Consider the following 12,816-nt stretch of genomic DNA (forward strand, 5'->3'; position numbering starts at 1 on the left):
AAAAATTTCAAATCACCAAATATAAATTTTTCCGTGGTAAATTAAAAATATAATTGACATCATCCACGTTGTGAGAATTTTAGAACTATCAGCATAGAATTAACCATAGATGTATTTGCAATACAATTAATGTTGTTCATCATTTTCACATTTATTTTTGTGAAATCAAACCCCAATGAAAGCTTTTAACCGAATGATTTATAAACCCAATGATATACGCCACAACATGAACACAAATGTCACAGTACATTGCACAAAAATACAAAAAATAATGAAAACAGAAAATCATGTTCGTTTAATGCAAACTATTGGAATTGAATTTTAATTTCTATCGAAATAAAAATGATATGTATAAATGAATTATTTATCGAATTTGTGCTACTTTTATAAATTTCTTTAGTTTCTTATTTCGCAGACCTTTTAATATTTTGTTTTTGTTGCTAAGTTATCTTTATTTTAGGTTTCTTCTTATTAAAAATTAAATTATAAAACAGATAAAAAGGTCGGTCTTTATTTTGGTAAAGACCGAAATAGATCGAAAGATTTTTTACCCGTTTTAAAATCTAGTTTTCAGTGAGAAAGGACCTAAAAGCAAGACAATTTAGCAACCTTTTTTAATGAATAATCTTTCAAAAAAAAAGCCTCAATATTCGAAGGATAGCCCATCGTATTCTAAGGTTTAACTCAATGCTCAGCAAGCATTCTTTGGGATTAGATGCAAAAAATTGTTGATTGCATTTTCAACATTTCTTTTGGATTCAAATCGAGCGGTGCAAAGCCCCAACTAAATGCTGGATGTGTTAGGAATCCAAAATCAAATACCACTTCTTCCGCGTAACTTACACAGTAGGTGGTTTAGCATTGTCTCTTTGTAAAAGATCTCGCATTAACACTAAACATTCATAATTCCACCAGACCACTTGCCGCTCGAATCGACATCTCTTTGAGACGGGTTCTGGTAATTGTCCTTTGTCTAACCACTGATTCTTCATGTTTTGGGTGTCTAAATAAATCAATATTTCATTGCAAGTAAGAATGTTTCTGATAAAACAATCAATTTTCGGCAGAACGCGAACGATTTTCAAGGATCAAATCTCCACAAGTAAATCGATTAATTCAATTTTGTGCAATTCGCTCAATAACTTTTTTTCTTTAATGCCACGGCTGCTTTGAACTTTTGTTTGCAATGATGTTTTAACAATACACAAAGTTCATATTTATCGCACTCCATACTATTTATTATAAGAAAGTAATAAACAAAAAGAGAATGGTTAAAATAAAGTGGCAGACGTGACTGATGAACCCGAGTTAGCCTACAGACGGCCAGAGCTCACAAACAATTTATCGGGACTCATTTCTTTGGAGAAGTTCAAGAATGTGGAATCAGCTACCAAGGCACGTCTTTTAGGAGATCAATATCGACAGGCATCTCCACACAGCAGGCACCACTCTACTTAATCGAGTGTAAAAACGTTTACCCTCTCGTGCATGCATTTAACATAAAAAAGAAGTAGATGTACTTTTTATAGAATTAGAGACTAATCTTAACAAGTTACGACATGGTTAAATTGAAGAGTAATAATTTTCGCATATGAAAGCCGAAATTACTTAAAACACACTCTGTAAGTTATACCTCGGTAGGTGAAATAAATTAAAGGTCGCACAATTCCGTTTTTTTTTTCATAATTATTGATTATATGATGTTATCAATCGAATGTTCCTTAATACTGAGGAACAAAAGGGAATCGTACCATGAAATAAGATATTGATGGTTATGCATTGTTATTCACTCTCAATTACTTTATTTGCAACCATAGAGTTGATATTGAAGACAGAGATATTAGAGACGTGTATGTAGAATTGTATTATTGGAATAGAGAGAAAGGATACCTCTCTGTTAAGGCGTTTGGCGTTACCACCTCCCCCCCCTACTGATGTTCTTACTCTCTTTCCTTCTATAATCAGTTCGGGTCTATTCAAAGAAGCTCCCATATATGATATGACGTTATATGATAATCTTTCGATTTTTATTGAATTTTGGCAGCTACATAGGGTCTCGTAGCGATTCATATTCCCATCAGTTTTAGAGCGTTTTCCTATGTTTTTTAATGCGTAGAATCGATTTTTCTAGGGTGTCGAACCCGTATCGTGTCAAGTAATTTGTTATAAGCAACTTAATAGTTTATAAGCTGTAACTCTTAAACAAAGAGAGATATGAGTATAAGATTTGCTTTAAAAATATCTACAAAAAAAGTTTCCACAGTTAAAAAATTCATATTTAAAAAGTTATTATCAATACAATGCAAAATTATTGTAAAATTAACGTGTTTCTCACTTTATCGGTCATTACTTGATGCCTACATGACGTAGAAAGATTTAAAGCAGCTCATTTTAAACATTAAAGTTAAAGCTTCAAAATGACATGCGGTAGACCTTTTAAATATTGTCTTTTAAAAGATTGAATGTACAAATTTTTATGAAAAACAGCACTATAATTTGTTTATAAGTGTTTTAAGAGTATATAAATTTAAAAAAACGAGATGCGCGTTATAGTAGATTAAAGTGCAGAACAATACCAACATTTTGACTACTCCCATTTATGTTTTCGACCCTTAATTGTAAAGTTATGCATGTTTTAAATTGCGCGATTACTTCTTTACAGTAACTTAATTGAAGTTAATTTTTTATGGCCTCAAGAATATATTAGTACTAATATATATTTATTATTTAATTGTTTTATTGCACCTCATTTTTTTTAAACCTTGTTTCGACGAAAACTACGACATACATACATATGCAGTATTTTGTATTATATTTCATATTCATGAGCTTGTGGGTAAGCTACTTTTTTGGAACTAAATAGTTTCAACTCTCTCAAATCCAAAAACTTTTGGGTTTAATTTGTTAGGTTGTAAATTTAAAATGTTAATTTGCTCGTAAGTAGCATAGAAAGCACTTAAAATATGGTATCTGATAGAATTTGACGTTGGTGGCAATTCCGTGTAGTTTTACTTTCAAAAAAGTATTGCAAACAAATACATATAAGTAATAATTAGAAATGTTTTAACATTTTGTTCAGTATGGAAGTTAATATATTCCATAAAATTGTGAAGAATATACGTAAAAATCATGTAAATTAAAATATATCTTTATTATTCATATTGTTAAATTTATTATCTTGTTTTATAAATTAAAAAATAGATATTTGTTAGGTGCAATAAAATAATGAAATAAGAAATTTTTATTAATATATTTTTGAGACTATATAAAATTAACTTCAACTAAGTTACTGCAAAAAAGTAATCGTGGACGCGCCTCAGATCGCGAGTGCGCTCTTTAGCCTCTGATCGCGCAGTTTAAAACCTGCAAAACTTTACAACTAAGGTTCGAAAACATAATTGGCAATGGTCAAAATGTTCGTATTGATTAGAACTTAAAGCTACTATATGGTGCATCTCGTTATTTTGAATTTATATAAACTTATAAACAAATTACGGTACTTTTTCTAATGAAAATTTCTATAATCAAACTTTTGTAACTTATTAACAGATAATCTTTAAAAGGTCTACAACAACTCATTTTTAAGCTTAAACTTAACTTTAAACTTTGACGTTTAAAATGAGCTGCTTTAAATTATTCTACGTCATGTAGGAACCAAGTAATAACCGATAAAGTGAGAAAAAACGTTAGTTTTACAATAATTTTGCATTGTATTGACGATAACTTTATAAATATTGATCTTTTGTAAAAAACTGCAAAAATCTTTTTTGTAGATCTTTTCAAAACAAATCTTTTTCATTTGACACATTATTTTTTCATACCTCTTATAAAGAGTTATAGCTTTATAAATAATTAAATTGTTTATGAAAAATTCCTCGACCAGATTTGGGCTCGGTATTATCGAAATATCGATTCTACACATCAAAAAACATAGAAAAACGCTCAACGCTCTAAAACGGCTAGCTACCGTACAATAATGCATTTATAAATATCAATTCACTTCTACAAAAATTTGATTTTCGAAATATTAAAGGAACATAATTTTCTATAGAAATGAACAATGTAATCATGTCAAAATTAAGTTAAAAATTATACATACTTTGGTAGGCGGACTGGTAGAAGCGGGAGAGACAATTCCATGTTCGGACGGCACTTGGGGTCTTTTTGGAGCAATCCTAGCAGACGATGCACCTGAAACAATAGTTTTATATAAGAATAAATATTTTATATTGCTCTTGTTAAACTACAAGAGAGTACTTAATTGATTTTGCATAATAGTGGTAGTCAGAGAGCTATTTAATTTGAATTAGCCGATCTAAATAATCTGACAATCTCATATATTATGTAAGTTAATTATACAGTTTAAATATTGACGATCGAGTTCTAATAACACCGATATATAAAGTTACAATTTTACAGATTGTTTGAAAACTATATTTTACAGTAAAAGATGGATCTGAATGGAATAATAATACTATAATATACTATCTTCTTCAAAGGATACTCATACGCATTACGTTAAAACTTGCGTTGAAATTGTTTCGGTTTTTTACTTCTTATACTTTGTTAATAAATCGTCTTGATTTTAGGTATCTTCTGATTTTGATAAAAACCAAAAAAGTCGAAACGACACTATTTTATCTGTTTTAAAAACTAATTTTCAATCAGAAGAGATCTAAAATCAAGATTCATCAACAAAAACTTGGATATGACTCTGGATTCCAGGATTGTAAAGTTAGGTGGCATGTTCTGGGAACATATCATCAGAATCAGTCTCTGTATATTCATTTATTTATATTCTTATACAAAGTACAATGAAAATACTAACATTCTAAATTATAATACTTTCACTCGTCCGTTTTTAAATCTAAAATTATGCATAGTCTAATCAACAATCACGAGAAAACAAAAAATTGCCTTGACAAAGGGTTGTAAGGCAACTCATCAGCATTGAGTATATATTATTTACTTAAAAAACACCCTATTCTTTGAGTTTCAGTTACACACAAATGTGGTAACCCCGAAGATCATAAAAAGTCGATAGGAGCCAACGCGAAGACGAGGTTGATAGAAACAAAAATTACATTCATAATATTGTTAAACATTTAAACATTAGTTTAGTAATTGATGGAAACATACAATCTGTATAAAACAAAGCGTGAATTATTTATATTAATCTCAGAAAATCATAAACAGAGGCCATGAAAAGATATATGTATATATATATAGATATATATATATATATATATATATATATATATATATATATATATATATATATATAGGTAGTTATTTTTTTTTTTTTTAAATAACGACTTGTCACACTTCCTCAGCAATTTGCTGGGAAACATTCACCACCTCTGCGGAGTCCTGCTTTGCAGAGAGGCTCGGACGGTTGGAGTGTCCTTCTAGTCGTCTACGGCCCCTTTTGTCACTTATGGCATCGTTCCTGGAACATACTTCATGAGTGACGGGCTATCAGTGGTTTCCTTTTACCCTACGTCTCCCTTCCCCTCTCGGGATTAGGAGTTCGGGTTCCTTTCTCTCTGCTGTCTTTGCCTTTCATCTTTTTCCTTGTTGCTGAGAATACTCTTAGCCAAGTTCTGCACCAATTTCCAGTTCTCTGTGCTGTCAAGCATCTTCTCTACAATGTTGTCTGGAGTGAGCTCGCATTCCAGCTGTCTGTAAGTCCTGTCTCTGACCTCTCTCCACTTGTAGCATACGAAGATGGTATGTTCGGCGGTGTCTACGGCGGCACAGTATATACATCTATCCGTGGTGTCTTTTCTGAACCGTTTAGCATAGCATCGAAAGACGCCATGTCCTGTTAGGACCTGTGTCAGGTAGTAGTCTACCTGGCGGTGCTCGCACTTAACCCACGGCTTGATGTCTGGTATTAACCTTTTGGTCCATTGGGCCTTTACTGTCTCACCTTCCCATCTAGTTTGCCATGTTGTGAGGGAACTTTCTCTAGCTTCGTTGCTATTCTGTAGCGATTTGTACTTGGATGTTCTTTCCTGGGCTAAGAGGTCAATGGGCACCGTAGCCGTAATTACTTGGAGTGCTACTCCAGACACAGTTCGGAAGGCGGAGGCTACTCGCAACAGCATGTCTCTTTGTGCTCTATTGACCGTAGTAAAGTGCTTTTTTCTCATAAGCGCTTTTTGCCATATTGGGGCTCCATATAGGACAATATTTTGCATAGCACTACACAACACTGCTCTTTTGCTTTGCCTAGGACCTCCTACGTTTGGCATAATCCGAGCAAGTTTGGACACCCTTTCTGTAGCTTTCTTTGTTACTGTTTCTACATGTTTGCCAAAATTTCTACTTTCGTCAATGGTTATACCTAGGTATCTCAAGTTCTTTGCTGGCTTTATATTGACTCCGTCTACGCTGAAGCTTATTTTCTCCCTCTTTTGTTTACCCTTTAGTAGGATTGCCTCAGTTTTGTGGGGGGCAAGAGCAAGCTTGTTGTCTCTCATCCAGGTATTTATTTTTTCCAGGCACATGTTGGTGTTAGTAACCAATGTCTGTTGGCTTTCTGCTCCGACTATCAGCGCCAGATCGTCAGCAAATCCTATTGTTACAGCATTACGAGTTAGTTCTAAGCTCAGCACGCCGTCATATAGTACATTCCATAGCAGTGGGCCTAGGACGGAACCCTGGGGAACACCTGACGTAATATCCATCTCCCTATTCTTTTCTAATTGCAGCTTTCTGTTTCTTAAATAGTTAGAGACAAGGTTTATTAGATATGTCGATATATTCCTTTTTTGTAGCTCTTTGATAATCAGGCTGTGACATGCAGTGTTGAAAGCATTCTTAACGTCAATTGTGACAAGGGTGCAGAATCTACTTTTGAACTCCGTTACAGTATTCAGTGCAGCTTCTACAGCCTGGATCGTGGATTTCCCTTTTTGAAAGCCATACTGACACATGTGCAACCCTCCTCTGTCTTCAAGCTCATCTTGTAGTCTTCCCCGTATGAACGCTTCTAGTAACTTGCTCAAGGAATTTAACAGACAGAGTGGTCTGTAGGAACTAGGTAACTCAGCTGGCTTTCCTGGTTTTAGTATTAAAACCATCTTTGCAACTTTCCATTCATTTGGAAATTCCTGTTTTTGAAGTAGTTTGTTCATCATGCCTAATAACCAATCTGGGGCACAATCTGCTACTATTTTGATAGCCTTAGGGGGAATTTGGTCAATTCCAGGTGATTTTCCACATTTGATACTTTGGGCTACCTTCCTTAGCTCTTCTGCTGTGAAGGGTGGGGCTGGAGCTTCCTTTTCAGGGTATCTCCACTTATCATTTCCGGGTGGAAACAGTACTGCCACGATTTCGGATTTCTTTTCGATGTCAAGCTCATAGGGTTTTAGAGTATTAAGCTTTTTTGCTACTAGCTTATACGCATCTCCCCATATATTATTATCGAGTTCTTTGCATATGTCGTTCCAGTATTTCTTCTTTGATTCCTTAATTAGGCAGCAGAGTTCCCTTCTATTGGTCTTGTACGCCTCTTTCATTGCTTCAATATCGTCTCGATTTGGGTTGTTTCTTCTCGCCGCACGTTGTTGTACCCTTCTTAATCTGTTGCATAGTGACCGTTTTTCAGCAATGTTTTCATTCCACCAATATGATGTTTCAGTCTTTAGAATTCGATTTTGCGTGCTGTTCTTGCTTGCCATCTGTATCAGCTTGGTTACTGTTTCATGACTCATTTCATCTGGAGTAATGGTAAGCAACTCTATGCAGGCTTTAAAGGCGGTCCAATCAATAAGGGGCCTTATTGAAGTTGTTTTGGTCTTCGCTCTATCTACTTTAATTTCGAATGCGATATATCTGTGCTCTGTCAGTGTTTCGGTATCAAGTATCTCCCAGTTGGTTACTCTTTGAGATACACGATTGGTTGCTATGGTGACATCAATAAAGGACTCGCTATCTCCTCGGATAAATGTGGGCTCATTTCCAGTATTCAGAACCACCAAATCGCGAGCGTTGATCCATTCCACCCAGTATTGACCCTTTTCATCGGTTACAGGTGATCCCCACATTGGGGACTTGGCATTTAGGTCTCCCAGAATAATGGCATCACTGTTGTTCGTTATGTGCTCCATTATACTGTCCACCTCAGTTTTGTAGTCTTCCATGCTGATGTTTGGGGATATATAGCAACATATCAGCTCAAGATCTTTGAGTTTGATAATTACGTGACCATCTCCGACTACGTGGTTTATTACGCTAAGCTTTTTATTTAGAAGTAGGACCCCCACATTATGCCTGCTGTCCTTGATCCAGTTTGCTTCTTTGGTCCTTTTTTTGTTCGGTTCCCCAGTTACCATAATATCAATACCTTGCTGAACTGCGGTGGCATACGCCATGTCTTGGGCTGTATAGGCACGTCCAACGTTGGCTTGAAGTATTTTAATATTGAACACTAAAGTTTTGACCGCGTGCAGTGCTGAGCCTGCGTCTGGTGTCACTAATTGCTTTTGATTTTTCCTTTACAAGCTTAAGGTAGTAAGGGCAAGCAGTCTGGTCAGCTCTGTGACCGTCTTTTTTGCATGTTAGGCAATAGCTTTTGTTAGTACAGTCTTTGGCCTTGTGGTTATCTTTGCCGCATTTAAGGCACATCTTCGAGTTATCGGTTCCTTTGCATTCATTGGTGCGGTGGCCAAACTCCAAACATTTGTAACACCTGGTGATTTTGACCCTTGCTCGGACCTGGCACGGTGCCCACCCTATTCTCACAGTATCCATTTTGAGTAATTCGCTGGCCACTCTTCTTTTGACCGCAAGTGTAGCAGTTTGGTTTCCCCTCTGGTTTGGTCTGCAAGAGAGCACTCGGACGTCATCTTCTTTTGCGTTTGCTACGCTTTTCCTGACATCTTGCTCTATCTGTTTTGCGTTCATATCTCCGTCTATGTCCGAGATATGAATAATGTCTTCATCTCTTTTAATTTCTACCTGGGTATCTTTATCCTTGTCCATTATAGCTTGTCTGAGGGCGGTTACTTGATTTTTTTCTCCAAGTATCTCCATAAGGACATCACCCTTAGCGGTTTTCTTAATGCCTTTTACCTTAACACCCATCTCATCTATGTTCACACTACTCTTGATCGAACGGAGTATGTCAGCATATTGCTTTCCTTCAGATTTGATTATAATCTTCTCTGTTGTCGTCGCTGGTCCTCCCTTACTTGACTTAGGTGCTAGTCGGCTTGGATCTCTAGGTATAATAACTTGCACTTTGACCTCAGATCCTCTGAAGATACCTTCTGCGCACTTTCTAAGGTAGATTTTATCAATTTTGCCGAAGGCTACTACTTGAATTTCCGTCACTCCATGGTTTTGAACCTCTGCTTGCAGTTTGCCTAGCAACTGATATAGTTGACCCATGTCGTTTTTCCCTTCTGGGTTGACCTTGTACGGCAGCATGTACATGGTTCTTGACCTTGCTCCATTTTTGCCTTTGCTGAGTATGACCTCGGTGTTCGTCCTCACATATTCAATACACCCTTCCTCAAGTTCTTCGCACATAAGGCTTGTTATTTCCGGAAAGTTGCATTTTAGGTCGCTTTCCGTAGTGGTGGTCAAGGTTACATCAGGGTCTGCTACTATTACCAGGTCTCCTCGAAGCTCTCTAAGCGATCCCAGCTCTGTAACAACGGTGCTTTGGTAGCAGCTTTCTGGCCACTCGAGATGTATTACCTCTTCTAGCCCTGTCCATCCTTTTCTTGCTGTTATTTGCGTCTCAACCCTGGTACGTATTTCATTTGTAAGATCGAGTAACTCTCGTCTTATGTCGGTTTCATCAGCTTGGACTCCTATACTTTGTCTTGCGTAGCTAGGATTATTGTCCTCTGGTTTAGCTAAATTATTAGCAGTTTTGCTCTTACCTGGCGATGATTGCTCAGTGTTGTTTCGCACCATCTGCGTGTGTCTGATGTTTAAAACATCCATTCTTCTGTTCAGGGTTGCCATTATGCTTACGAGCTCTCTCGTTATTGCCTTGATTTCAGTTTTTGTCTTTGTACTCACTTTGACTTCATTTTTTAATTCGTCGACTTTTTTATTAAGACTACCCAAGGCGGTCATAGCAGCAGTCATCTCTTGGCTAGTATCATCCGGGATATGCTTTCCATGTGAGTCTCGCTTTCGTTTCTTTTTGTCTGGACTGGTATTTTTTGCCAGTCCATCGTGACTGTTGTCGCTACTTGCTTCGTACGCCGTGTTACTGTGGCTCCCAGTCTTGTCATCTTGACGTGTGCCAGAGTTTGTCTCTAGGCTAGCAAAAACATCATCCGTGGCAGAGGCAGTTGAATCTTTGCGATTCATTGGTGGTGTTCTTGCCAATGAGGATCTCCTAACACTAGGGTCTGTAGTAAACATCCAGTGATACCCTGTTGGGGTCATATCTCCTTCATTTTGTCCTTTGTCTTCTAAAGACAATGCAGTTTTTTCGTCGTTTGAACTATAGCTATCCATTTATTTCTTGTCACCAGCGCTTCGTATGTAAGGGGGCGGGTCGAGTTGATTGAGAACGGATGTACCCTCGGCTGTCGCCTACCCCAGTTCACTGAGGCCCAATCCTCGCTTAGCCAGTCCCGGAACACACAGACGGACCAGACTCGCCCGGGGCGATGTGAACTTCCGACTTCCACATTCAATACATACTACCTGATCAGGGCCCGTAGTGGCTGGCTTCCGATCCCGCGCCATCATCCACCTCGGCAGAGACTAGCTCACATCAGCATCAGCAGCTACTTCGGTGACGAACCGAAAGCAGGGCGATGCACTCCCAGCAGACTACAACGCAGAACCAATCCGGGATACAGGAAAAAAGGTAGGAAGCCCCCTAGCCCTCGTAAACTAATAGCGTCGGAGGAGGAAAATCTTCTAGGAATAGTGGGGTTTTTTGGGAAGAGTCCACCTTGGGAGTGGGGTGGATCTCTAGCTAGGGTACCTCGGGCTTGCCACACCCGTAGTCGCAGTGCGACCCCCTGAGGCATATATAGGTAGTTATTAGTCACATAAAATCATTGTATATAGATATACATTGGTATATAGAATTATATATAGAAATTGTATTTAGTGTAATTATAAGCCCAGTGAAGATGTTGTTCATTTTCCACCCTGTAATTTCGATTGGGGTAAGTGTTTATTTACAATCTCCGGAATCGGCGTTATCCTTCAACGAAACCATACATCACACATAGGAAATACCCTTAAGTTTTCATTTCAATAACAATGTCAGAATAACAATGATTTATAAAAATATTATTAATTACAAAATTTAGAAAATGTCTTCTCGTTTTTTCTCCATTTGTTTGGAATGGTGTGGACTTTATGATTTCTCCATCTCTTTTGAAGTACTACAGGAGACTTCTGGCTTTACTATATTGTTTAAAATTTTCTTATTCTTCTTCATTCATTTAGCTGTCATACAAATCAATAATTTCAATTTCTCTCAACTTTTGATAATAGGCGTCAGCTTGTTAATAAAATAACAACACTATATGATGCTATAGAAAACTGATCAAAGCGGTTCATTGCATGTATCGAATAAATTAATAAAAATCCTGAAATAAATTTTGCAGAATACATCTGATATATACTTCACTGGATGTAAGTCATATTTACTATTGTCAAATTTCATTGCTCAGACGCAAAATCGTATTCAACACGTAAATGTTACTTACATTCTTCAGAGAATAAATAACTATTCATCATCATAGAGCAAGTTATTATAAAATTAATGACAATTAACTGGTTTCGGTTCTTGTCAATATTTTAATATTTAAAACGATATGGGGAGCTTATTGGAAGGAAGCTGATTATCGGCCACCTCTTTAGGTTTGTGTCTTGGAGAGATCTTTCCATTCCTCATCCAAGTTTGTTTTCAATTTAGGGTAAAACTGGAGATTAAAGTAAAGTTCAAACTCTAGTTTAAAACAAAAAAACAGAGTTGTTGAAATAAATAGAAATGTACTTAATTTATATTTTGTTTTGCAGGCCACATTTGCACCAACATTTTTTGCAATATACCTCAACTTTACCAAGTGAATAAAAATTCGTTTACATTGAATTTGAATTTTTATGATTCAAGAAAGGTGTATAAACAAAAATGAACACAAAACAAAGAGGATTATGTTTCTCTGACGATGAGTTGCCGAGTTTAGTCGTAACTGAATTAAGACAGATACTACAATTAAGCCTGAGCTAAACAAAAACTCTATTTACCATAAGCATTGAATGAATCGACAATATTGATAATTTCTTCTTCATCATCGTCGAGTTCATCAGATACGATTAAGTCGGTATATGTGGTTTGAACTGAGGTTTGAGGTTTGAAATTCAATTGTAAAATTGCGCTTTAATAGTAGAAAATGGACTAGGTCGCAAGTTACAACATTTGAATCATCTGTATAGTTGTTGAAGAAACTGTAAGGATTTCTCCTTTGAAGCTTGTATAGTTACTCCAATTACTTGACAGACGTTTTTAGTTTTCGCTCGACTACACTGCGAACAGAAACACACTCTGATCTGATTATATCTATATCTGATTGATGGTAATTCAATATTTTTTGTTCATTAGAGAGAATCACGTAATTTGATACGAGCAGACATTACCATTTGTTTCTTTTGTAGTATGTACGACGACTCTTTCCAAATATGTAATTAGTAACGAATGAAATTTGCAGTTAAATCATACCGGTAAATAGGAGATATTGGCAGCAAGAATAAAGGAAAATCAACTCAGGAGTTACTTGTACTTTTCAAAAAGAATATATTTGCATCAAATAAACCCTA

The 12,816-nt window shown here is 36.3% G+C and overlaps 1 protein-coding gene across 2 annotated transcripts in view; it reads right to left on the reverse strand.

The window, feature by feature from the left end:
• Positions 1-12,816, reverse strand: part of LOC130891444 (putative autophagy-related protein 11) — a 137,514-nt gene that overhangs the window by 28,853 nt on the left and 95,845 nt on the right. For both annotated transcript variants that reach the window (XM_057796206.1, XM_057796207.1), the window contains one exon: positions 4,100-4,191. In XM_057796206.1, coding sequence (XP_057652189.1) covers positions 4,100-4,191 — 92 coding nt within the window. The remainder of the gene's footprint in view (positions 1-4,099; positions 4,192-12,816) is intronic.

Source organism: Diorhabda carinulata, chromosome 3 (assembly GCF_026250575.1).
Source record: "Diorhabda carinulata isolate Delta chromosome 3, icDioCari1.1, whole genome shotgun sequence".
NCBI lineage: Eukaryota > Metazoa > Arthropoda > Insecta > Coleoptera > Chrysomelidae > Diorhabda > Diorhabda carinulata.